General features: G+C 37.7%; 1 protein-coding gene across 1 annotated transcript in view; it reads right to left on the bottom strand.

The window, feature by feature from the left end:
• LOC130860908 (glycerophosphodiester phosphodiesterase domain-containing protein 4-like) overlaps positions 1 to 25887 on the bottom strand; it is a 147705-nt gene extending 121818 nt beyond the window's left edge. Inside the window, 1 exon segment of the mRNA XM_057749446.1 lies at positions 25743 to 25887. Coding sequence (XP_057605429.1) covers positions 25743 to 25887 — 145 coding nt within the window.
• Positions 25888 to 26901: the final 1014 nt, after the last annotated feature.

Raw genomic sequence — 26901 nt, 5'->3', positions numbered from 1 at the left:
TTTAAATGTCAATGGATTAAATGCTCCAACCAAAAGACACAGACTGGCTGAATGGATACAAAAACAAGATCCTTACATATGCTGCCTACAAGAAACCCACTTCAGACCAAGGGATACATATAGACTGAAAGGAAAGGGATGGAAAAAGATATTCCATGCAAATGGAAGTCAAAAGAAAGCTGGAGTAGCAATACTCATATCAGACAAATTAGACTTGAAAGTAAAGACTATTACAAGAGACAAGGAAGGACACTACATAATGATCAAGGGATCCATTCAAGAAGAACATATCACAACGGTAAATATCTATGCCCCCAATATAGGAGCACCTCAATACATAAGGCAAATGCTAACAGCCATAAAAGGGGACATTGACAGTAACACAATAATAGTGGGAGACTTGAACACCCCACTTACACCAATGGACAGATCATCCAAACAGAAAATAAATAAAGACACACAAGCTTTAAATGACACATTAGACCATCTCGACTTCATTGATATTTATAGGACATTCCATCCAAAAACGACAGACTACACTTTCTTCTCAAGTGCACATGGAACATTTTCCAGGATAGATCACATCTTGGGTCACAAATCAAACCTCAGCAAATTCAAGAAAAGTGAAATCATATCAAGCATCTTTTCGGACCACAACGCCATGAGACTAGATATCAATTACAGGAAAAAAACTGCAAAAAATACAAACACATGGAGGCTAAACAATTCACGCTTAAACAACCAAGGAATCACTACAGAAATCAAAGAGGAAATCAAAAAATATCTAGAAACAAATGACAATGAAAACACAACAACCCAAAACCTATGGGATGCAGCAAAAGCAGTTCTAAGAGGGAAGTTTATAGCAATACAGTCCTACCTTAAGAAACAAGAAAATGATCGAATAAACAACCTAACCTTACACCTCAAACAACTAGAGAAAGAAGAACAAAGAAACCCCAAAGTGAGCAGAAGGAAAGAAATCATAAAGATCAGAGCAGAAATAAATGAAAAAGAAAGGAAAGAAACCATAAGAAAAATAAATAAAACTAAAAGCTGGTTCTTTGAGAAGATTAACAAAATTGATAAACCATTAGCCAGACTCATCAAGAAAAAAAGGGAGAAGATGCAAATCAACAGAATTAGAAATGAAAAAGGAGAAGTAACAACGGACCCCTCAGAAATACAAAACATCATGAGAGACTACTACAAGTGACTATATGCCAAGAAATTGGATAACCTGGAAGAAATGGATACATTCTTAGAAAAATACAATCTTCCAAGACTGAACCAGGAAGAAATAGAAACCATGAACAGACCAATCACAAGTACGGAAATTGAAGCAGTGATTAAAAATCTCCCAACACACAAAAGCCCAGGACCAGATGGGCTCATGGGTGAATTCTATCAAACATTTCGAGAAGAGTTAACACCTATCCTTCTCAAACTTTTCCAAAATATTGCAGAAGGCGGAGCACTCCCAAACTCATTCTATGAGGCTACCATCAAACCAGCCAAAGATGTCACAAAAAAAGAAAACTACAGACCAATATCTCTGATGAATACAGATGCAAAAATCCTCAACAAAATACTAGCTAACAGACTCCAACAGCACATTAAAAAAAATCATACACCATGATCAAGTGGGGTTTATCCCTGGGATGCAAGGATTCTTCAATATACGCAAATCAATCAACGTGATACATCATATCAACAACTTGAAGGATAAAAACCATACGATCATTTCAATAGATGCAGAAAAAGCTTTTGACAAAATTCAACATCCATTTATGATAAAAGCTCTCCATAAAATGGGCATAGAAGGAAATTACCTCAACATAATGAAAGCCATATATGAAAAACCAAAAGCCAACATCATTCTCAATGGGGAAAAACTGGAAGAATTCCCTCTAAGAACAGGAACAAGACAAGGGTGTCCACTCACACCACTATTATTCAACATAGTTTTGGAAGTTTTAGCCACAGCAATCAGAGAAGAAAAAGAAATAAAAGGAATCCAAATTGGAAAAGAAGAAGTAAAATTGTCACTCTTTGCAGATGACATGATATTATATATACAAAACCCTAAAGACTCTACCAGAAAACTGCTAGCACTAATTGATGCGTTTAGTAAAGTAGCAGGGTACAAAATTAATGCACAGAAATCTCTTGCATTCCTATACACTAACAACGGAAGAGCAGAAAGAGAAATTAAGGAAACTCTCCCATTCACCACTGCAACCAAAAGAATAAAATACCTAGAAATAAACCTGCCTAAGGAGGCAAAAGATCTGTATGCAGAAAACTTTAAGATATTGATGAAAGAAATCAAAGATGAAACAAACAGATGGGGAGACATACCATGTTCCTGGATTGGAAGAATCAACATCGTGAAAATGTCTGTACTACCAAAAGCAATTTACAGATTCAATGCAATCCCGATCAAATTACCAATGGCATTTTTCACAGAACTAGAGCAAGAAATCTTACAATTTGTATGGAAACGCAAAAGACCCCGAATAGCCAAAGCAATCTTGAGAAGGAAAAATGGAGTTGGTGGAATCAGGCTTCCTGACTTCAAACTATACTACAAGGCCATAGTGATCAAGACAGTATGGTACTGGCACAAAAATAGAAAGGACGATCAATGGAATAGAATAGAGAACTCAGAAGTAAGCCCTAACACATATGGGCACCTTATCTTTGACAAAGGAGGCACGAGTATACAATGGAAAAAAGACAGCCTCTTCAATAAGTGGTGCTGGGAAAATTGGACAGCAACATATAAAAGAATGAAATTAGAACACTTCCTAACACCATACACAAAAATAAACTCCAAATGGATTAAAGACCTACATGGAAGGCCAGACACTATCAAACTCCTAGAGGAAAACATAGGCAGAACACTCTATGACATCCATCAGAGCAAGATCCTTTTTGACCCACCTCCTAGAATCATGGAAATAAAATCAAGAATAAACAAATGGGACCTCATGAAACTTAAAAGCTTTTGCCCAGCAAGAGAAACCATAAACAAGAGTAAAAGGCAGCCCTCAGAATGGGAAAAAATAGTTGCCTATGAAACAACGGACAAAGGATTAACCTCCAAAATAAAAGCAGCTCATGAAGCTTAATACCAAAAAAGCAAATAACCCAATCCACAAATGGGCAGAAGACCTAAATAGACATTTCTCCAAAGAAGACATACAGATGGCCAACAAACACATGAAAAGATGCTCAACATCACTCATCATCAGAGAAATGCAAGTTAAAGCCACAATGAGGTATCACCTCACACCAATCAGAATGGCCATCATCACAAAATCTGGAAACAACAAATGTTGGAGAGGGTGTGGAGAAAAGGGAACTCTCCTGCACTGTTGGTGGGACTGTAAGTTGGTACAGCCACTATGGAAAACAATTTGGAGTTTCCTTAAAAAACTACAAATAGAACTACCATATGATCCAGTAATCCCACTTCTGGGCATATACCCAAAGAAAACCATCACCCCAAAAGAGACGTGTAGCATAATGTTTATTGCAGCACTATTTACAATAGCCAGGACATGGAAGCAACCTAAATGCCCATCAACAAACGAATGGATACAGAAGATGTGGCATATATATACAATGGAATATTACTCAGCTATAAAAAGGGATGAGATGGAGCTATATGTAATGAGGTGGATAGAACTACAGTCTGTCATACAGAGTGAAGTAAGTCAGAAAGAGAAGGACAAATATTGTATGCTAACTCACATATACGGAATCTAAAAATGGTACTGATGAACTCAGTGACAAGAATAAGGATGCAGATACAGAGAATGGACTGGAGAACTCGAGGTATGGGAGGGGGCGGGGGGTGAAGGGGAAACTGAGACGAAGCGAGAGAGTAGCACAGACATATATATACTACCAACTGTAAACTAGTCAGTGGGAAGTTGTTGTATAACAAAGGGAGTCCAACTCGAGGATGGAAGATGCCTTAGAGGACTGGGGCGGGGAGGGTGGGGGGGGGACTCGAGGCAGGGGAAGTCAAGGAAGGGAGGGAATACGGGGATATGTGTATAAAAACAGATGATTGAACCTGGTGTACCCTCAAAAAAATAAAAAAATAATAAAAGAAAATATTCTGTACTAACCTAAATGGGAACATAATTAGACAAAGAACAGATACATTTATATGTATAACTGAATCACTTTGCTGTACATCTTAAACACAACATTGTTAATTAACTATGCTCCAATATAAAATTAAAATTTTAAAATAAATAAAGATAACCAACAAGGACCTACTGTATAGCACAGGGAACTATGCTCAGTACTCTATAATTACCTAAATGGGAACATAATTAGAAAAAGAATAGATATATATATGTATAACTGAATCACTGCTGTACACATGAAATTAACACAACATAGTTAATCAGCTACACTTCAATATGAAATAACTTTTTTTTAAATAGTAAAAAAATGTAAACAGAATCCAACACATGTTAAAAGAATCATACACCATGATCAAGTGGGGTTTATCCTGGGAATGCAACCATTCTTCAATATATGCAAATCAATATGATACACTATATCAAAAAACTGAAGGAAAAAAAATACGATAATCTCAATAGATGCAGAAAAAGCTTCCGACAAAATTCAACACCCATTTATGATAAACACTCTCCAGAAAGCGGGCCTAGAGGAAACCTACCTCAACACAATAAAGGCCATATATGACAAATCCACAGCCAACATCATTCTCAATGGTAAAAAACTGAAAGCATTTCCTCTAAGAGCAGGAACAAGACAAGGGTGCCCACTGTCACCACAGTTATTCAATATAGTTTTGGAAGTTTTTGCTACAGCAATCAGAGAATAAAAAGAAATAAAAGGAATCCAAATTGGAAATGAAGTAATACAGTCACTGTTTGCAGATGATATGATACTATACATAGAAAATCCTAAAGATGTCACCAGAAACCTACTAGAGCTAATCAACAAATTTAGTGAGGTTTCAGGATACAAAATTAATACACAGAAATCTGTTGCATTCCTACACACTAACAACAAAAAAACAGAAAGAGAAATTAAGGAAACACTCACATTTACCCTTGCAACAAAAAGAATAAAATACCTAGGAATAAATCCACCTAAGGAGGCAAAAGACCTGTATGCAGAAAACTATAAGACATTGATGGAAGAAATCAAAGATGATACAAACAGATGGAGAGATGTACCATGTTCTTGGATTGGAAGAATCAACATTGTGAAAATGACTATCTTACCCAAAGCAATCTACAGATTCAATGCAATCCCTAACAAATTACCAATGGCATTTTTCACAGAATTAGAACAAAAAATCTTACAATTTGCATGGAAACATAAAAGACCCTGAATAACCAAAGCAATCTTGAGAAACAAAAATGGGGCTGGTGGAATCAGGCTCCCTGACTTCAGGCTATACTACAAAGCTACAGTAATCAATACAGTATGGTACTGGCACAAAAACAGAAATATAAATCAATGGAACAGGATAGAAAGCACAGAGATAAACTTACACACCTATGGTCACCTTATGTTTGACAAAGGAGACAAGAATATACAATGGAGAAAAGACAACCTCTTCAATAAGTGGTGTTGGGAAAACTGGACAGCTACATGTAAAAGAATCAAATTAGAACACTTCCTAACACCATATACAAAAATAAACTCAAATGGATTAAAGACTTATATGTAAGACGAGACACTATAAAACTCGTAAAGGAAAACATAGGCAGAATACTCTACGACATATCACAGTAAGATCCTTTTTGACCCACCTCCTACAGTAATGGAGATAAAAACAAAAATAAACAAATAGGACCTAAGTAAACTTAAAAGCTGAGAGAGAAAAGACGGCGGCAAAGGAGAGGGATGTGGAATGCACCCCTCTCCACAGATGCATTGTGAATGCACCAAAAGACGCAATAATTCCCACAGAGAACCAACTGAACACCAGCAGATGACCTCAGACACCAGAAAGGATGGCAAGGATCCTGACATAACAGGAAGGGAGGTGTTTACAATGGCTCAAAGAGGGTGAAGTGGCTGAGCTGTAGCAGACGGGAGGGAGTGAGAAACACACGAGGGTTCGCACCACAGCTCAGCATTCCCGGACTGAGACATCGATTCACAGCTGAACAGGGGGTCTGGGAGTGGGAGCATGGGAACTGGAGAACAAGTTCAGGGTGAGAAACATTGTTGCCAGTGGTGAGACGGACCGAGAGGATAGGAGGGAAGAGGTCTGCAGCAAGGAGTGCCTGCCCCTGAGAGCTGCGGGTCATGGTGGCAGTTGGATGCTTCTGGCTCACAGGCAGTGGGGAGGAGCCATGGGCATAGCCTCTCTCTCTCAGCACCTGTAATGGGCAGAGGAAGGACCCCTGTGGGCCAAGCTATGGCACTCAGGGATAATAAAAGCCCTCGGGTGGGGCTGGCTTAGAGTGCCGGCAGCCGAGAGCAAAAAAGCCCCAAGAGAGGTCCAACTCTGAGACATTCTGTTTACACCTGAGCCACTAGCGTCCCTCTGCAACAGGAACCTCCATGTCAGACTGAAATGACGTGACCCAGACAGTGCACCACTGCTCACTCACTCCCAGGGGAAGGAGCCACTATTGTACCCTCTCCCTCCCCACACACCAGCACTAACAGATGAACAATAAAGGAAGCTCTGCTGGTCCCAGAATAACACAAAACACCCAAGGCAGGGAGAAGGACACTTACAGCTGAGACTCCAAGGAAACAGAAATATTAGTATTAATTCTATTGAACTGGTCCATTCTGGGGTCAGTTCTAGTTTTTCTTTTTCTTTTTTCCTCTTTTTCTTTATTAATAATGATCTTAGTCCTAAGGGATACACAAGTTTTATAACATATTATTCTATTTTTTATTCTATTTTTATTTTTAGCCTCTTTATATATTTCTATTTCTAGCTACGTTTTTTGTAGTGCGGACTACATATCTCTCCTACCTTCTTTTCATCTCTTTTATACATTTCTATTTCTTTCTTTTTATTTTCCTATTTCCAGTCACACTATGCTCTTCTGTCACCCTGTCTTCTATCCTTTTTTAGTTTATCTTAACATAGCAACATTATCGATCTGCTCAGTCTCCTTGCTTTATTCTCCAGATGACACACCACCTTGGTATTTATTATTAGGTTTTTGTCTTTATCTCAGTTCTTAGTATAATTGTCTAATTTCATTCTGAGACTCTCCAGTCTCTCTGGTGGTACTCTAGCTCTTTTTTATATTTGATCCTAGCTTTCAATCTCTCTCTGGATTTGTGTGTGTGTGTGTGTGTGTGTGTGTGTGTGTGTGTGGTGTTGTTTGTTGTTTTTGCTTTTGTTTTGGTTTTGTTATGTTTTGATTGTGAATTTCTGTTGGTTTCTTCTTTGAATGACTGATAGCATACTGGGGTTCTTATGTCAGGTCTTTCTAGTGCCTTACATTCTACTGGATTCAGTAACTGTGTGTCTTATACATGTATGTGTTTCCTTGACTTAGAATTTGTTTCACTCAACACTCTGCCATTAGTCTGGGGCTTGGACAGTCCTCTTTAAACCCCTCTATTGCCGGGACAAGCAACCTCTGGTTTGGACTCCATGAGAAAACAAAGAAACACCATACAAGCAAAGGAGCGGGAAAACCCCCCACAAAACCACATAAATGAAGAGGAAATAGGAAAATTGCTGGAAAAAGAATTCAGAGTAATGATACTAAAAATGATACAAAATCTCGATAACAAAATACAGAAAATACAAGAAACAGTTAATAAGGACTCAGAAGAACTAAAGAACAAACAAACAGCAAAGGACAACAAAGTAACTGAAATTAAAAATACTCTAGGTGCTATAAACAGCAGAATAACTGAGACAGAAGAATGAATAAGTGAGTTGGAAGATAGAATGGGGGAAATAACTGCCACAGAACAGGAAAAAGAAAAAAGAATAAAAAGAATAGAAGACAGTCTTAGAGACCTCAGTGATAACATCAAGCACACCAACATTTGACTCATAGGCATCCCAGAAGAAGAAGAAAAAAAGAAAGAGTCTGAGAAAATATTTGAAGAGATTATTGTGGAAAACTTCCCCAACATGGAAAAGGAAATAATTAAGTCCAAGAAGCACAGAGAATCCCATACAGAATAAACCCAAGGAGAAATACACCAAGGCACATATTAATCAAACTAATGAAAATTAAACAAAAAGAAAAAATATTAAAAGCAGCAAGAGAAAAGCAACAAATAACATATAAGGGAAAACCCATAAGGATAACAGCTGACCTTTCTACAGAAACTCTGCAGGCCAGAAGGGAATGGCAGGATATACTGAAAGCCCTGAAAGAGAAAAACCTACAGCCAAGAATACTCTACCCAGCAAGAATCTCATTCAGATTTGAGGGAGAAATCACAAGCTTTCCAGACAAGCAAGAGTTAAGAGAATTCAGCACCACCAAACCAGCCTTACAACAAGTGCTAAAGGAACTTCTCTAAGTAGGAAACACAAGAGAAGGAAAAGTCCTACAAAAACAAACCCAAAACAATTAAGAAGATGGTAATAGGAACACACATGTCAATAATCACCTGAAATGTAAATGGATTAAATGCTCCAACCAAAAGACACAGACTGGCTGAATGGATACAAAAACAAGACCCTTCTACATGCTGCCTACAAGAAACCCACTTCAGACCAAGGGATACATATAGACTGAAAGCAAGGGGATGGAAAAAGATATTCCATGAGAAAGGAAGTCAAAAGAAAGCTGGAGTAGTAATACTCATATCAGACAAATTAGACTTTAAAGTAAAGACTATTACAAGAGACAAGGAAGGACACAACATAATGATCAAGGGATCCATTCAAGAAGAACAAAAAACAATGGTAAATATGTATGCACCCAACATAGAGCACCTCAATATATAAGGCAAATGCTAACAGCCATAAAAGGGGACATCGACAGGAACGCAATAATAGTAGGAGATTTTAACACCCCACTTACATCAATGGACAGATCATCCAAACAGAAAATAAATAAAGACACACAAGCTTTAAATGACACACTAGACCATCTCGACTTAATTGATATTTATAGGACATTCCATCTAAAAACTACAGAATACACTTTCTTCTCAAATGCACATGGAACATTCTCCGGGATAGATCACATCTTGGGACACAAATCAACCTTGGTAAATTCAAGAAAACTGAAATCATATCAAGTATCTTCTCTGACCACAATGCCATGAGACTAGATATCAATTACAGGAAAAAAACTGTAAAAAATACAAACACATGGAGATTACACAATACACTATTAAACAACCAAGAAATCATTAAAGAAATCAAAGGGGAAATAAAAAAAAAATCAAGAAACAAATGACAATGAAAACACAATGACCCAAAACATATGGGAGACAGCAAAAGCAGTTCTAAGAGGGAAGTTTATAGCAATACAGTCCTACCTCAAGAAACATTAAAAATATCAAATAAACAACCTAACCTTACACCTGAAACAATCAGAGAAAGAAGAACAAAGAAACCCCAAAGTGAGCAGAAGGAAAGCAATCATAAAGATCAGAGCACAAATAAACAAAAAAGAAAGGAAGGAAACAATAGCAAAGATTAATAAAACTAAAAGCTGGTTCTTTGAGAAGATTATCAAAATTGATAAACCATTAGCCAGACTCACCGGGAAAAAAGGAGAAGACGCAAATCAACAGAATTAGAAATGAAAAAGGAGAAGTAACAACTGACACCTCAGAAATACAAAAGATCATGAGAGATTACTACAAGTGATTATATGCCAAGAAATTGGATAACCTAGAAGAAATGGATAAATTCTTAGAAAAATACAATCTTCCAAGACTGAACCAGGAAGAAATAGAAACTACGAACAGACCAATCACAAGTATGGAAATTGAGACTGTGATTAAAAATCTCCCAAACAAACAAAAGCCCAGGGCCAGATGGATTCACAGGCGAATTCTATCAAACATTTCTAGAAGAGCTAACACCTATCCTTCTCAAACTCTTCCAAAATACAGCAGAAGGAGGAACACCCCCAAACTCATTTTACGAGGCTACCATCACCCTGATACCAAAACCAGGCAAAGATGTCACAAAAAAAAGAAAATTACAGACCAATATCACTGATGAATATAGATGCAAAAATCCTCAACAAAATACTAGCTAACAGACTCCAACAGCACATTAAAAAATCATACACCATGATCAAGTCGGGTTTATCCCTGGGATGCAAGGATTCTTCAACATATGCTAATCAATCAATGTGATACATTATATCAACAAATTGAAAGATAAAATCCATATGCAAATCTCAACACATGTGGAAAAATCTTTTGACAAATTCAACATCCATTTAAGATAAACTCTCTCCAGAAAAGAGGGATAGAAGGAAATTACCTAAACATAATGAAAGCCATATATGAGGAACCAAAAGCCAACATCATTCTAAATGGGGAAAAACTGAAAGAATTCTCTCTTAGAACAGGAACAAGACAAGGGTGTCCACTCTCACCACTATTATTCAACATAGTTTTGGATGTTTTAGCCACAGCAATCAGAGAAGAAAAAGAAATAAAAGGAATCCAAATTGGAAAAGAAGTAAAATTGTCACTTTGCAGATGACATGATATTATACATAGAAAACCCTAAAGACTCTACCAGAAAACCACTAGCACTAATTGATGAATTTAGTAAAGTAGCAGGGTACAAAATTAATGCACAGAAATCTCTTGCATTCCTATATACTAACAATGAAAGAGCAGAAAGAGAAATCAAGGAAACTCTCTCATTTAACATTGCAACAAAAAGAATAAAATACCTAGGAATAAATCTGCCTAAGGAGGCAAAGATCTGTATGCAGAAAACTATAAGACACTGATGAAAGAAATCAAAGATGACACAAACAGATGGAGGGACATACCATGTTCTTGGATTGGAAGAATCAACATTGTGAAAATGACTGTACTATCTAAAGCAATTTACAGATTCAATGCAATCCCTATCAAATTACCAATGGCATTTTTCACAGAACTACAACAGGAAATCTTATGATTTGTATGGAAATGCAAAAGACCCTGAATAGCCAAAGCAATCTTGAGAAGGAAAGACAGAGTTGGTGGAATTAGGCTCCCTGACTTCAAACTATACTACAAGGCCATAGTGATCAAGACAGTATGGTACTGGTACAAAAATAGAAAGGAAGATCAATGGAACAGAATAGAGAAATCAGAGGTAAGCCCAGGCACATATGGGCACCTTATCTTTGACAAGGGAGGCAAGAATATACAATGGATAAAAGACAGCCTCTTCAATAAGTGGTGCTGGGAAAATTGGACAGCTACATGTAAAAGAATGAAATTAGAACACTTCCTAACACCATACACAAAAATAAACTCCAAATGGATTAAAGACCTACATGGAAGGCCAGACACTAGAAAACTCCTAGAGGAAAACATAGGCAGAACACTCTATGACATACATCAAAGCAGATCCTTTTTGACCCACCTCCTAGAATCATGGAAATAAAATCAAGACTAAACAAATGTGACCTAATGAAACTTAAAAGCTTTTGTACAGTGCAATAAAGCATAAACAAGATAAGAAGGCAACCCTCAGAATGTGAGAAAATACTTGCCAATGAAGAAACAGACAAAGGATTAATCTGCATAATATACAAGCAGCTCATGCAGCTCCATATCAAAAACAAAAAACCAAACAAACAACCCAATCAAAAAATGGGCAGAAGACCTATATAGACATTTCTCCAAAGAAGACATGTAGATGACCAAGAGGCATATGAAAATATGCTCAACATCACTAATTATTAGAGAAATGCAAATCAAAACCACAGTGAGGTATCACCTCACACCAGTCAGAATGGCCATCATCAAAACATCTAGAAACAATAAATGTTGGAGACGGTGTAGAGAAAGGGGAACTCTCCTGCACTGTTCGTGGGAATGTAAATTGGTATAGCCACTATGGAAAGCAGCATGGAGATTTCTTAGAAAACTAAAAATAGAACTACCATATGATCCAGCAATCCTACTACTGGGCATATACCCTGAGAAAACCATAATCTAAAAAGAAACACGTTCCGTAATGTTCATTGCAGCACTATTTACAATAGCCATGACATGGACGCAACCTAATGCCCATCAGCAAATGAATGGATAAAGAAGATGTGGCACATATTCAAAACAATACATATACCACAATGTTCACTGCAGCACTGTTCACAATAGTCAGGACACTGAATTATTTGTAGTGAGGTGGATGGACCTAGAGTCTGTCATACAGAGTGAAGTAAGCCAGAAAGAGAATAACAAATGCCATATTCTAATGCATATATATGGAATCTAGAAAAATGGTACTGATGAACCTAGTTACAGGGCCAGAATAAAGATGCAAAAGTAGAGAATGGTCTTGAGGACACAAGTGGGGGAAGGGGAGGCTGGGACATAGTGAGAGAGTAGCACTGACATACATACACTACCAGCTGTAAAATAGTTGGAAGCTGCTGAAGAGCACAGGGAGATTAGTTTGGTATTTTGTGATGACCTAGAGGGGTGAGATGGAGAGGGTGGGAGGGAGGTTTAAGAGGGATGGGATATATGGATATATGTATAAATATAGGTAATTCATTTTGTTGTACAGCAGAAACACAACATTGTAAAACAATTATACTTCAATTAAGATGTATAAAAAATAAAGTAAAAAAAAAAAACCCTAACAATCTCCCCTCACAAAATATATAAGGAGCTCTCAAAACTTAACAACATGAAAACAAATATCCCAATTAAAAATGGGACCAGGAGATTGGGATTGCTATACATATGTTACTAATAAGAAAAAGAAATCAAATTATATGCTTTAAATTAAAAAAAAAAATGGGCCCAGGGACTTCCATGGTGGTCCAGTGGTTAAGAATCTGCATTCCAATGCAGTGAACACAGGTTCAATCCCTTCTCAGGGAACTAAGGTCCCACAGTCTATGGGGCAAGTAATCCCACATACTGCAACTACTGAGCCTGTGCTCTCTAGAGCCTTGCACCACAACTACAGAGCCCATGTGCTTGCTCTAGAGCCCATATGCAACAACTAGAGAGCCCACATGCCACAGCTACTAAGCCCATGCTCTCTGAAGCCCTTGCACCACAACTAGAGAGCCTGTGCTCCACAACAAAAGATCCTGCATGCCACAACGAAGATCCCTGGTGCTGCAACTAAGACCCAATGCAGCCAAATGAAAACAAAAAAGTGGGCCCAAGACCTTAAAGACCTCACCAGAGAAGATACATAGGTGATAAATAAGCATATGAAAAGAGGGCCCACATTATATGTCATCAGGGAAATGCAAATTAAAACAATGAGATATCACTACTCACTAATTAAAGTGGCCAAAATCCAGAATACTGACAACACAAAATGCTGGTGAGGATGTAGAGCCACAGGAACTCTCATTCACTGCTTGTGAGAATGCAAAATGGTACAGCCAATTTGGTATACAGCTTAGTTTGGAGGTTTCTTGCAAAACTAAACATACTCTTACCACATGATCCAGCAAACATACTGTTTGGTATTTATCCAAACAAGTTGAAAACTTATACCCACCCATAAACCTGCACACAAATGTTTAGAGCAGCTTTATTCAAAATTGCCAAGAACTTGGAAACACCAAGATGTCCTTCAGTAGGTGAATGGATAAATAAACTATGGTACATCCAGACAGTGGAATATTATTTAGCACTACAAAGAAATGTATTACCAAGCTATGAAAAGACATGGAGAAAACTTAAATGCACATTACTAATGAAAGAAGCCAATCTGAAAAATTTGCACTCTGTGATTCCAAGTATATGATATTCATGAAAAGGCAAAACTATGGAGACAGTAAAAAGATCAGTGGTTGTTAAGAGTTGGTAGAGGGTGGAGGGATGAACAGGCAGAGCACAGAGGATATTTAGGGCAGTGTAAGTATTCTGTAATTTACTGTAATCATGGATACATATCATTATACATTTGTCCAAACCCATAGAATGTATTGTATTGTACAAAAAGCTCATTTGGGTTCTTTCCATAACATCTTACAGAAAAACCCAAATGAACTTTTTGGCCAACCCAAAACAAAAACAAGAGTGAACCCTAATATAATATATGGACTTTGATAAGGATGTGTCAATCAACATAGGTTCATCATTTGTAATAAATGTACCACTGGTTAATGATGTTGATAATGGGGGAGGCTATGCATGTGCGGGGGCAGAGGAGAATATGGGGAACCTCTGTACCTTCCTCTCAATTTTTCTCTGAACCAAACTGTTCTAAAAAAATAAAGTCTTAAAATACACACACACACCCCAATAAGGAAATGTGGCTTTAAATAATACATTAGGTCAGATAAATCTAATAGATGTACAGAGAACATTTCACATGAAAGGAGCAAATACACATTCTTGTCAAGGGCACATGGCATATTCTCCTAGACAGACCACATGCTAGACCACAAAACAATTCTCAATTCTCAAGAAGATTGAAATCAAATCAAACATCTTTTCTGACCACAATGCAAAGAGTAGAAAACAACTACAAGAAAAAACTGCACAAAAGACCAATAGGTGTTGGCTAAACAATATGCTACTAAATAACCCATGGGACATTGAAGAAATGAAAGAGGAAATTTTAAAAAATGCCTGGAGACAAATGAAAAAGCAATGATCCAAAATCTATGGGACATAGCAAAAGCAGTTCTAAGAGGAGAGATTAGAAAATACAAGCCTAACTCAGGAAACAAGAAATTTCTCAAATAAACAAGCTAATCTTACAGAAGAAGAAAGTAGAAAAGAAGAAGAACAACAAAACCCCAAAATTAGTAGAAGAAATCATAAATTTCAGAGAAGAAATGAATGAAATAGGGACTAAAAACAATAGGAAATGACAATATAACTAAGAGCTGGTTCTTTAAAATGATACACAAGATTGATGAACCCTTAGTCAGATCATCAAGAAATAAAAGAGAGCAGGCCCAAATAAATACAATAAGAAATAAAAGAGAAGTTACAAGTGACATCATAGAAATACAGAGGATCATAAGAGATTACTGCAAATCATTATATGCCAATAAAATAAACATCCTTAAAGAAATGGATAAATTCCAAGCAACATACAGTTTTTTCAAGAAGGAATCAGGAAGAAATAGAATATATGAACACTGACTACCAGTAATAAAATTAAATCAGTAATGAAAAAAACTCAACAAAAGTCCAGGACCAGATAGCTTTGTAGGTGAATTCTACCAAACACTTAAAGAAGAGTTAATACCTATTTGTTTCAAACTATTCCAAAAAACGAAGAGACAGGAATGCTTCTGAACTTCTATCCCACCAGTACCACCCTGATACTAAACAAAATAAAGATTTAAAAAAGAAAATTACAGACCACTATCACTGATGAACATAGATGCAAAAATCCCTAACAAAATTTCAGCAAACTGATTTCAAGAATACATTAAAAGAATTATATACCATGATCAAGTAGGATATATCCTACGGATGAAACAATGGCTCAATATCTGCTAGGCACTTAATGTGATACATCACATTAATAAACTGAAGATTAAAAAGCATAAGATTATCCCAATAAATGCAGAAAAAGCTTTAGACAAACTCCACTATAGATTTATGGAAAAAAAAACTCTCAATAAAGTGACTACTGAAAGAACATAACATAAAGGCCATATATGACAAGCCCACAGTTAACATCATACTCAATGGTGAAATGCTGAAAGCACCTCCTCTAAGATCAGGAAAAACATAAGTATGTGCATGCTCACCATTTCAGTTCAACACAGTATTGGAAATCCTAGCCAATGCAATCAGACAAGAAAAATAATTAAAAGGAATCCAAATTGGAAAGGAAGAAGTAAAACTGTCACTGTTTCAAGATGAACAAAAAATCCTAAAGATGCCACCAAAAATCTATTAGAACTAATATATGAATTCAGAAAACTTGCAGGGTACAAAATTAATATACCAAAATCTGTTGCATTTCTATACAATAACAATGAACAATCAGAAAGAAATATTAAGAAAACAGTACAATTACAATTGTATCAAAAAGAATAAAATAGCTAGGGATAAATCTAACCGAGGAGATAAAATATCTGTATTTAGAAAATGGTAAGACACTGATGAAAGATACTGAAGATGACACCAACAAAGGGAAAGATACACTGTGCTCATGAATAGAAAAATCAATAAAATGAACTCACCACCCAAGGCATTCTACAGACTCAGAGTAATCACTGTCAAAACAGCAGCAGCATTATCCACAGACCTAGAACAAATAATTATAAAATTTGTACAGAAACACAGAAGACCCTGAATGGCCAAAATGATCTTGAGAAAAAGTACAAATTTGGAGTTATCAAGCTCCTTGACTTCAAACTATACTACAAAGCTACAGTAATGAAAACAATATGGTAGTGGCATGAAAACAAACACATAGATCAATGCAACAGAATATAGAACCAAGAAATAAAACTACACTCATATGGTCAATTAATCTATGACAAAAAGGCAAAAATATATAAGGAAAAGACAGCCCCTTCAATAAATGGTGTTGGGAAAACTGGACAGCTACCTGCAAAAGAATCAAACTGGACTACTTTCTCACACCATACAGAAATAAACTCAAAGTGGATTTAAAACTTAAATGTAAGACCTGAAACCATAAAAATTCTAGAAGAAAACTTAGGCAGTACACTCTGTGATATTTGTCTTAGCAATATGTTTTGGTGTATGTCTCCTCAAGCAAGGAAACAAAAGCAAAAATAAACAAAAAGGACTACATCAAGTTAAAAAAATTTTGTACAGAAGAAACTGTCAACAAAGGAAAAGGCAGCCTACTACATTGGAGGATGTATTTGCCAACAATATGTCTGATAAAGGGTTAATATCCAAGATATATAAAGAACTTATACAACTCAACACAAAAAAATAAACAAAAATTCAATTCAAAAATGAGTAGTGTGCAAAAATGTGTCCATCAATAGATAAATGGGTAAAGAAGTGATTATATACACATACACACATATACACACATATACACACATACATATATACATACATACACAATGGAACATTAGTCATAAAACAATGAAATCTTGCCAATTGTGACAACACTGATAGATCTAGAGGGTATTATGCCATGAGAAATAGACAAAGACAAATACCATATGATTTCACTTATACATGGAATCTAAAAAAACAAAACAATCATATATAACAAAACAGACTCATAGATACAGAGAATAAACAGTTGCTTGCCAGAGGGGAGGCAGGTGGGGGGATGAATGAAATGTGAGAGGGAGATTAAGAAGTACAAACTTCCAGTTATAAAATAAGTCACAAGGATGTAACGTACAGCATAGGGAATATAGCCAATAATATAATAACTTTTTATGACATATAACTTGGTGATCATTTTGTAATATGTAAAAATATTGAATCACTATGTTGTACACCCAAAACTAATATAATATTGTAAGTCAAATATACTTCAATGAAAAAAAGAAAAAACTATCTGGTATAAACTTGGAATCAGAATTCTGCTACCTTGTGCTCACTGCAAAATAGAGATTGCTCTTCTTATTTCAAATACAGAATTTTAAATAATCTACCACTTACCATAACCCAGGACTCATTTCTCCTTCTTATATATATTCTCTCAGCTCATATTCTCTGGAGCTAGTCTGATCTTACTAGGATTTTTCTCTTCTGCATACATTAAGCTGTAGTTTCTTCTGCTCCAATCAATCTGATTTTATTTGCTTTCTCTCTTCCACGAATTTCTGACAATGGTCCATTTACGTCCTGTTTTTGTGCTGGAGCACTATCTTGAATTTATCTTTTATGTATCTTTTCTGAAATTAAGAAATTTAGCATAGCAAGAGACAGACACATGAATTCACTCTACTACCCAGATTCAAATTCTTTTTAATATTGGAATTTAGATTAAAATGCATATCCAACTACATCAATCTCCTATTTAAAATACTTCCTTAGCTTCAGCACAAAGTCCAAGTTCTTTGGCATGACATATCTTTAACTTGGCTTTGGTTCATGCTACCTCACATAAGAAACCACTGCCCTTTTCTCTGGCTGGTATTATTACCTGTGTTTACCTGACACTACGTTATAAATTCTTGTTTACATGTTCTGAATCCTCACCAAATTGTGAGATCAAGAGCAAAGACCTTACCAGTCCTTCAATGTCAAGAGCAAAGACCTTACCAGTCCTTCAGTCTTTAGCACCCAAAGAGTCTATTACATAGTAGGTGTTCATTTTATAAATGAGAATTCAGGTACTAAAGTGCTACAGAATCTGAGTGCCAGTTCTCAGACCAATGAACCACAAATAAAAGAATTCTGGAGCTTGAAGGAAACTTAAAGATCATCTTTGTTAAATGAACACATAGTTAGGACCTAGCAACTCCATGCAAACCTCCTTGTACTACCAGACAGAAAAAATCACTCCATCAAATATGATCCCCATTGTACATTCCTCACATACCTCTCCTGCAGCCCTCGACCTCTATTCTGATGTTAATTTTTTCTCAAGGACTAAGGTAGAGCATATTCAATTGTGTATCACCAACACCAGGGCACAAAGAAGATGCTACATAAATATGTATGGTATGAGTGAATAAATGAATGCTCAAGAGAAGTGAATTTGTATTGGTTTCTAATACAAGGTACAGAAAGAGTCACTTAATCTCTCTGATTTATAGTTACTTAACTTGTGCCACGGAGATAACAATCCTATCCAATTATTTCAAAAGCATGTCAAATGATCTATGGAAACCAATATGGAAAACAATGCCGTGCTACTACAATACAGATCACATACCCCATGTAAAACTAGCAAGGAAATAAAGAGGATTGAGTCCCAGGGACAATGTGCCAAATTGGGGGAGAAAATGTCCTTGACAGCCTGAGTGGTTTTAACTGTAGATACTAAACCAGTACAGGTTTTTACCAGGCAGGTGTTATCCTCTCTGCCATGTGGCGTAAGCCTCAGGGCTCTTCCTCCTCACTAAGGAAAAACAGACCTGAGGCTTTACTGCAGTGTCCTTTATAAGACCTCTCTGACATCTTCTTTCTCAGTTCCCTGCCACAGTGAAAAAAAAAAAAATCCAGCACAAGGACTCAGAAGACCCTAGTTCTAGTCTGGTTGTGCCACATGAGTCTTCAGGAAGGTCTTCTTTCTCACCTGCAAAGTGAGGAGGATAAGACTTTCTTCACAAGGTCATTGTGAGCACTAATTATTCTAACATATATAAAGTTATTAACACAGAGCCTGGCACATGTTAGCAACTGAATAAATAATAGCTGTTGCTCCTCCTATAAAAGCATAAAGACATTTGAGCCACAAAGCATGGCTCAGCTTTGCTGAGGCCTCTTCTTCAATAATTTACAATTCGACAATTGGGAAAAACTCCCAAATATCTTACCATTTGCAAATTCTTCACCGTCTTTTAATTACATCTCCTCCATCTGATGAAAGAATGAATGAGGGGAAAGCTATGACAACTGGAAATCAGATACCTACTGCCAGTAACCCTTCTTGATTACAGTTTTATCATTTATAAAACAAAGACAATAAACCACCTCATTAAACTCCTGTGAAGATTAAAAGAGATAGTGAATAACAAAGGACCCGCTATGCCACAAGGCACTGGCTATGTGAACATTTTTTTTGCAATTGATAAGTGTATAAATGACTCAGAGTAAACGAATCCCTGTTGCTGCAGCAAGCATGCCTCAAAGTATCTTGGGTGGTTACTGAATATCGTGTTAGAATGTAAGACTCTCCAGTTAAAAATTTTCAATAGTTTCTTATTACTGTTAAAATAGTTAAAACTCCTACATGATCTGACCTGCCTACCCTCCTCCCCATCAGCCACTTCTAGTCCCACTGCACTTCACATTCCAATGAAAGCAAACCACTTGCAGTTCTCTATGCAAGCATACTTCACAAACCTCCTTGCCTTGGCACATACTAATTATTCTCTCTGTCTGGAATACTCTTTTTAAAAAATTTTATTGGAGTATAGTTGATTTACAAGGTTGTGTTAGTTTCAGGTGTTCAGTATAGTGATTCGGTTATACATATATTCATTCTTTTTCAGTTTCTTTTCCCATGTAGGTTATTGCAGAATATTGAGTAGAGTTCCCTGTGCTATACAGTAGGTCCTTATTCATTATCTACTTTATATATAGTAGTGTGTGTATGTTCATCCCAAGCTCCTAATTTAACCCTCCCCACCCCCAATGTTTCCCCTTCGGTAACCATAAATTTGTTTTCAAAATCTAAGAGTCTGTTTCTGTTTTGTAAATAAGTTCATTTGTATCACTTTTAAAAAATTAGATTCCAAATATGAGTGGTATCATATGATATTTGTCTTTGTCTGAATTACTTAACTTAGTATGACAACCTCTAGGCCCATCCATGTTGTTGCAAATGGCATTATTTCATTCTTTTTATGGCTGAATAATATTCCACTGTGTATAAGTACCACATCCTCTTTATCCATTCCTCTGTCGATGGACATTTAGGTTGCTTCCTCCCTGTCTGGAATACTCTTGTGTCTCTTTAATTCTTGTTCTAGATAACTAACTCATTTAGCTCAGACTCTACCATCAAGAAGCGTTTTTTTATGAGGGTGAGTCAAAGATTATCCGCACTCTGACTGTAGAGTTTCTACAGATGATTTTTGACTCATCCTTGTCTATATCCAATTTTTCATTTGATAAATGGTTACTTGCCAGATGCCACAGATCCAGCAATTAATAAGCCAGACAAAGCCCCCGGCCTCATGAAGTTTCAGTATGCTGCACTGTAACCATTTGTGCCTTCATGTTGTTCACAAGACTGGGAGATTCTTAGGAGTAAGGACAATGTCTGATTCACCCTCATGTTGCTGATTCTCCACACAGGACCTGGCAAAGTGTAGGGGCTTTGCAAATGTTTAGTAAAGCAATACAACTTGATAAATCGATATAATTACCACCTTGGAAGAAGAGATAATATCGGGCATAAAGAATCGCAGTATTCTCTCAGATATATCACAGCTTACTATTTATAAGACCCTTTCAAACACATCAACATTTCATCCTGACTGCTCTGGAAAACAGAATTTGTAACTTGAGAAAGGCAGAGGGATCCTTGAGGTCATTTAATTTTACTTTTCAGCAACTTCATCAATGATTCCTATAATATCTCTTCAAGTGACAGGACATTCACTACAACTTCAGAGGACAGAACGAATGACCTTAAATTAATAGAATCCACTCCCACCAACAAGCAGTCCTAATCTTGGTTTTGTAGACCCAACCAACTCAAAAGAAGGAATTCTCTTCTCAATTCTGCTATTTGAAGACATGTCCAGGAAAGGCAAAGTGTATTATGCTCACTTTATTGATGAAAAACTGAAGCTCAGAAAGGCAAATTGGCTTTCCTAAGGTTCAAATCTACAAATGAAAAATTGAGTCTAGCAGTCAGTTCTTCTGGTCCCAAGGTTAGGATTTCTAGAGCATTAATAAACTAAAGCTGGAAGCGAGGCCTACTGTTTATTAAGTCCATGTCCTTTACTCTGAGGCCCAGGGTGGGAGAGTGGCCAAGATGAGTGCCTCCCAGCCCAGGCTCTGCATCTACCACACTGACCTGATCCCTAAAAATCACACCTGCCCATATCAGAATAGAGGAAATAAAGGCTTATCAAAGTGTTAGAAGGTTTATAATCCTCAACTAATTTACCTCCAAAGGAAAAAACACAAAGGATTTAGTCAGTAAACAATTACAGTTAATCCTGTCTTGAGAGCTAAGGAAGCCTATTCAGTGAAGCACTTCCTAGGCTAAGAGAATAATCATAGTGTCATTGGTACTACAGACTCAACACCATCCTAAGAACATTATACACATTACCTCCTTTAATCTTCACTGCAGCCCTTAGTACTATTATTATGTCTACTTTTACAGATTTGGGAACTGATGTTCAGAGAAGTTAAGTAATTTTCCCAGTATTTACTTAACACACAGTTTAATAGGAGTCAAGAGTTGAATCCTGGTGCACTTCTAAACACTATGCTAGAACTGTATCCATATCATCAACTATATCATCATCAGGCCTCGATGACCAAAGAGATTTCCTGCATCATAAGCGAAAGGGAAAGATTCATGGCTAGTACCATCCTGAGCCACCCATAGCGAATCATGACCAGTTTCTAGAAAGGACCCTCTGCATCCATGTCTATTCCCCACAGGGAGAGAAAGGCTAAGGCTTAGGAATAGAGAGGCTTTAATCCTCGCAAGCCTAATCAAAGGTAGAGTCTTGTTTCTAAGAATCGATCCAACTTCCCACCATCAGATAATTACCATAGTTCATTGATTCTTAGATGTATATTTTTTCACATTAACACCTCTGAAACAGAGACATGTCCTGTAATCAAAGGCATTTAATGGTTTAACTGGCAATTTTTTTTCCTTTAGTGGTATATAAAATAATGGTGCATGTTACAATGAATGATCTCTTAATTTTAATGAAATATAAAACATAGGTCCAATGGAGATCATAGCAAGAAAACAAGTTTAGAGACCAAGCATTGTATTTGGTTTTATTCTTTAATTCTGAAAGGTCAAAGAAGAAACTGACTTCATCAGTTCACCACCACTGGAATTAAGGAGAACAAAAGTCTACCAAATTCAGCCTATTACTCACCAAGAATCAAGCCCAAAGAATGTCCAAGATCCCACTTCCATCATATACGAAAGAACCAAGGACAGCTTCTTTGGTCCTACAACAAATCAAATCATGAGTGCACAAACTTTGATAATACACTCTTAAGATAAACCCTGAATAACTATCTGTACCTTGGAGAACTCAGTTCAGGATTGATCCACATTGTTTCTTGTCCAAAAGTACTCGAGGTATGGGAGGGGGCGGGGGGAGAAGGGGAAACTGAGACGAAGCGAGAGAGTAGCACAGACATATATATACTACCAACTGTAAACTAGTCAGTGGGAAGTTGCTGTATAACAAAGGGAGTCCAACTCGAGGATGGAAGATGCCTTAGAGGACTGGGGCGGGGAGGGTGGGGGGGACTCAAGGGGGGGGGAGTCAAGGAAGGGAGGGAATACGGGGATATGTGTATAAAAACAGATGATTGAACCTGGTGTACCCCCCCCCAAAAAAAATAAACAAAAGTACATCACTTTAGGCAGAGCAAAGTGCAATACTATGCCTTCACCTTATACACTGGATATTATGGTATTAAATATTTCATTGCTGCATAAAAAACAGGTAATCATTGCTCCTTTTCAATGTGATTTACAATTTCCATATGCCAAAATCACGTTCCATAGCACAGAATGACAGAACAGAAAATACTTTCAATCCCTTCATTTTACAAATAAATAAACTAAGGTTCAGAGGGAAAGAAATGGCTATAAGGTTACATAAATCAGGGGCAAAGTAGGGCTAAAACTCAGAACCTTGGGTTGTCTATCTAGTTTAGGTTTTGCTTATCACATTAGCTACTAATTGGTACAGAATATAAAGTGCTACAAAAATAGGAAACATGACAAAAATTGGCAGGAAGGATTATGCTTGGGTTATAGACAGCAAAGTGTTTAAAGGCCCAAGTTGAAAACACACTTCCGCCACTTATCAGTAGAGTCGCTCTGAGTAAATCACTTACTTTCCCGGAGCCTAATTAATTTGTCTGAGTCTGCAAAATGGGGATAACAGTCTTTTTCCTGCCAATCTCTCAAGACCATCATGAAAATCAAATGAGATAATTCATGTGTAAGCAGATAAACTGAAGTACTTTTATCAAAATTAGTAATATGAGAAGAGAGGAGAAAGTTAGCCCTGGTCTTCAAGAAAACTCCAAATCCCTCATAAGTGTGCATGCATGCACATACACACACACACATATACACATGTTTGCACAAGTTTATACACACAGAAGTAGCTGTATGGGTACATATCTATACACATACACTCAAAGTCATTGTTTTACGCATGCACAGGTGAACATACAATTACCCGAATGTGTACATCTATACTCACATTCACTCATAAATACTTACATGACTTTAATTCCAAACATATGCAAACCCACAGAGATATGCTTCCATATACATAAATGGCATTTGTACATATCTACACACATACACATAAAAACAGATTCTTCCAAAGACTTCACTGCTTAGGCTTTCAAAGCCAGCTTCTAATCTGATGTCTCCAGGACAAACTCTTTAAAACACAAGCCCTACTCTTCTGACTAGAAAACTTTCCTACCCTGCACCCCTCAACCACAATGACTCCTTGGAATGATCCAGGCCTTCAGTGAAAGAAGTGAGACAGATCCAGCAGGCCAGATGTCAGGAAGGAAATATGCTAGGAACATGCATGACCCTCCCCGGGGCACCACCATGCAGCATGAGCCAAGCTGCAGTCTGTCATCCTCACCATCTGTGCCCTTTGCTACAAGCCAGATACTTGCTGGGGAAAGCATTCTTCAAAATTAGCTAGTTCGTCCTAGCTAGTTTTCAAATCAGCTAGTTCTCACCTTCCCCAACAATGCTGCCTTGTGAAAGAGACAGAATGAACACTGGAAAGAGCACTGGACTCAGAGTTAAGTCCACTCGTTAAGAAATTACTAACTTAGCCACATTAGAAAGGCATTTTGGGCTCTAAAATGTCTGCAAAACACTGGAAGTGGTATATATTCAGGATACTTCTTGCCCTAACATTCTAAGATGCTATATACAAGGCAAGTTTCTACAAATGTAGGCCTTTTTTTTTTCATTTCATTTATTTATTTATTATTTTTTGGAGGGTACACCAAGTTCAAATTGTAGGCCTTCTTACGACTTGCCTAAGAAAAGAAAAATCTCTGCTATGGAAAGAGGTGCTCCAAGTAGAGTTACTAGAGGCAAGTGGTAAAATGAAAAAGTACTGGTCCAGGAATTAGGAGACCTGGATTCTAATCCCATTTCGGAAATTAAAAACATTTGGAAAAACATGGTCCCTTATATATACAGAGAGAAAGAGTGTATCTAAAGATTGTTTATTATTACTAGCCTGTTTTTCACCTGACTGATAAAAATAAGTTCCTCGAGGAAGAAATAGGGCTTGCCTACTTAAGAGATACACACTAAATGTTATCACATAATTAAATGACATTGAAAACAAAGATGATGATGATGGCTACATTTCCATGGTGCTCTTTTACAATCTATAAAGAACTTCTACATCAGTGAGCTCATTTATCTGCACTACAGACTCTGGAGATAGGAATTATTCCCATTTTGAGCTTCAAAGAAATGAAGTGACAGTTATAACCTAGTGAGTATCAGAATCTACATCTTCTAGCAAAAAGTCCATTTTCTTTATATAAAATATCACACTATTTTTTAAAATCCTGCAGTTTCAGAGTAAAGACTCCATTTTGATGCAAAAACCCATCATCACGGCTCTCAAATTACAAAATCCCATCTTAGTGAAAGTGCCATCTCCACTCTTTCCAATATTTTTCTACTTCACCCCACACCAAGGGGCATGTGGAGCTTTTCCACCCACTCTTTTTCTCCTAGTCTTCCCTGGACCCAATCCCCTTACCTGTAAAGCTCATGTACTTCTGGCTGTTGGAGGTCTTCTTTGAGCTATAAAATTCCAGTACATCCAGAACAGCCTGCAGGTTTTTCTTCTGCTCTGACTTAGTGATATTTGATGTCTGAAGCAAGCGGGCCCACTGCTCTGGCATCCCCTATAAGAGAGACATGCAAGGCTGTCAGCAAGGCACAGTCACCGGGACCCTGAAAGAGATTCAGAACTAACTCAGATAGCTGATAGCAGCTGAAGATGAGTTTAGTCATCCCTTTCTCTCTCTGCACTCAGAGCTCCACACAGGCCTCTCTTATAACACATATCTTACCATATCAGTCATTTCTTGTGATGTTTGCTCCTTTACCAGGCTATTCCTCCTTTCGAGCAGGAATCATGTCTGATTCATCAGTGCCCAGCACAGAGCCTGCCACCAAGGGGCCAATGAACCAAGGTCTATTTAAGGAATGGAGATTCCCCTTCTCTAGTACAATTCTGGAGGGGAGGAAAGTGTCCCTCTCAAGAATATAAGATAGTAATGAGGATCTTGGGCAAAGACAGAGGCATCAGGAAGTCTGGAAAGGATTGAATCTAATAGTGCACAGCCAGAACCTACTGTAAACTAGCCTATGACAGCATCAAAATTGTGTGCTCAAAATGAATGAAGAGAGATCACATCTCCCCACAAATAGATCAGTTGCCGGAGGCCGGGCGGGGGACCTGAGGCCCAAGCAGACCACAGGAACCCCGGAGAAACAGGGTAGGACCTTGGGGAAGTCAGGCGGGAAGGGAAGGGGAAGCCGGACGGGACCAGTGCCCCTGGGGGGTGGCTGCGTGACGGGGGAGGTTCCCACCTGGAGGGACCACTGGGGGCTGGGGAGATCAGGGAAACCGCAACTGGGTTTCTCCCACCTGGGAAAGCAGGAGGCCTGCTGAGCTCACTGACTTGGGGGCCTGCTGGGCTCCCCAGTGGGGTCCTCTACCCTCCATGGCCCCCTCCGGGCTGCCTGGGTCCTGGGGGTGTGGGAAGGAGGGAGGAGGGGCGAAGAGGTGGAGAGGCAGAAAGGAGGGGCTGGGGGTTTTGGGATTGGAGGACGGGGAGGCAAGAGGGCATTTCGCCTGCCCTCTTGGCCAGGGAGGCCGACTGGGCTCCCAGACCTGGTCCTTCACTCTC

The sequence above is a fragment of the Hippopotamus amphibius genome, chromosome 9 (assembly GCF_030028045.1).
Source record: "Hippopotamus amphibius kiboko isolate mHipAmp2 chromosome 9, mHipAmp2.hap2, whole genome shotgun sequence".
NCBI lineage: Eukaryota > Metazoa > Chordata > Mammalia > Artiodactyla > Hippopotamidae > Hippopotamus > Hippopotamus amphibius.
The sequence above is the reverse complement of the archived record's forward strand: the minus strand, read 5'-3'. Positions and strand labels throughout refer to the sequence as shown.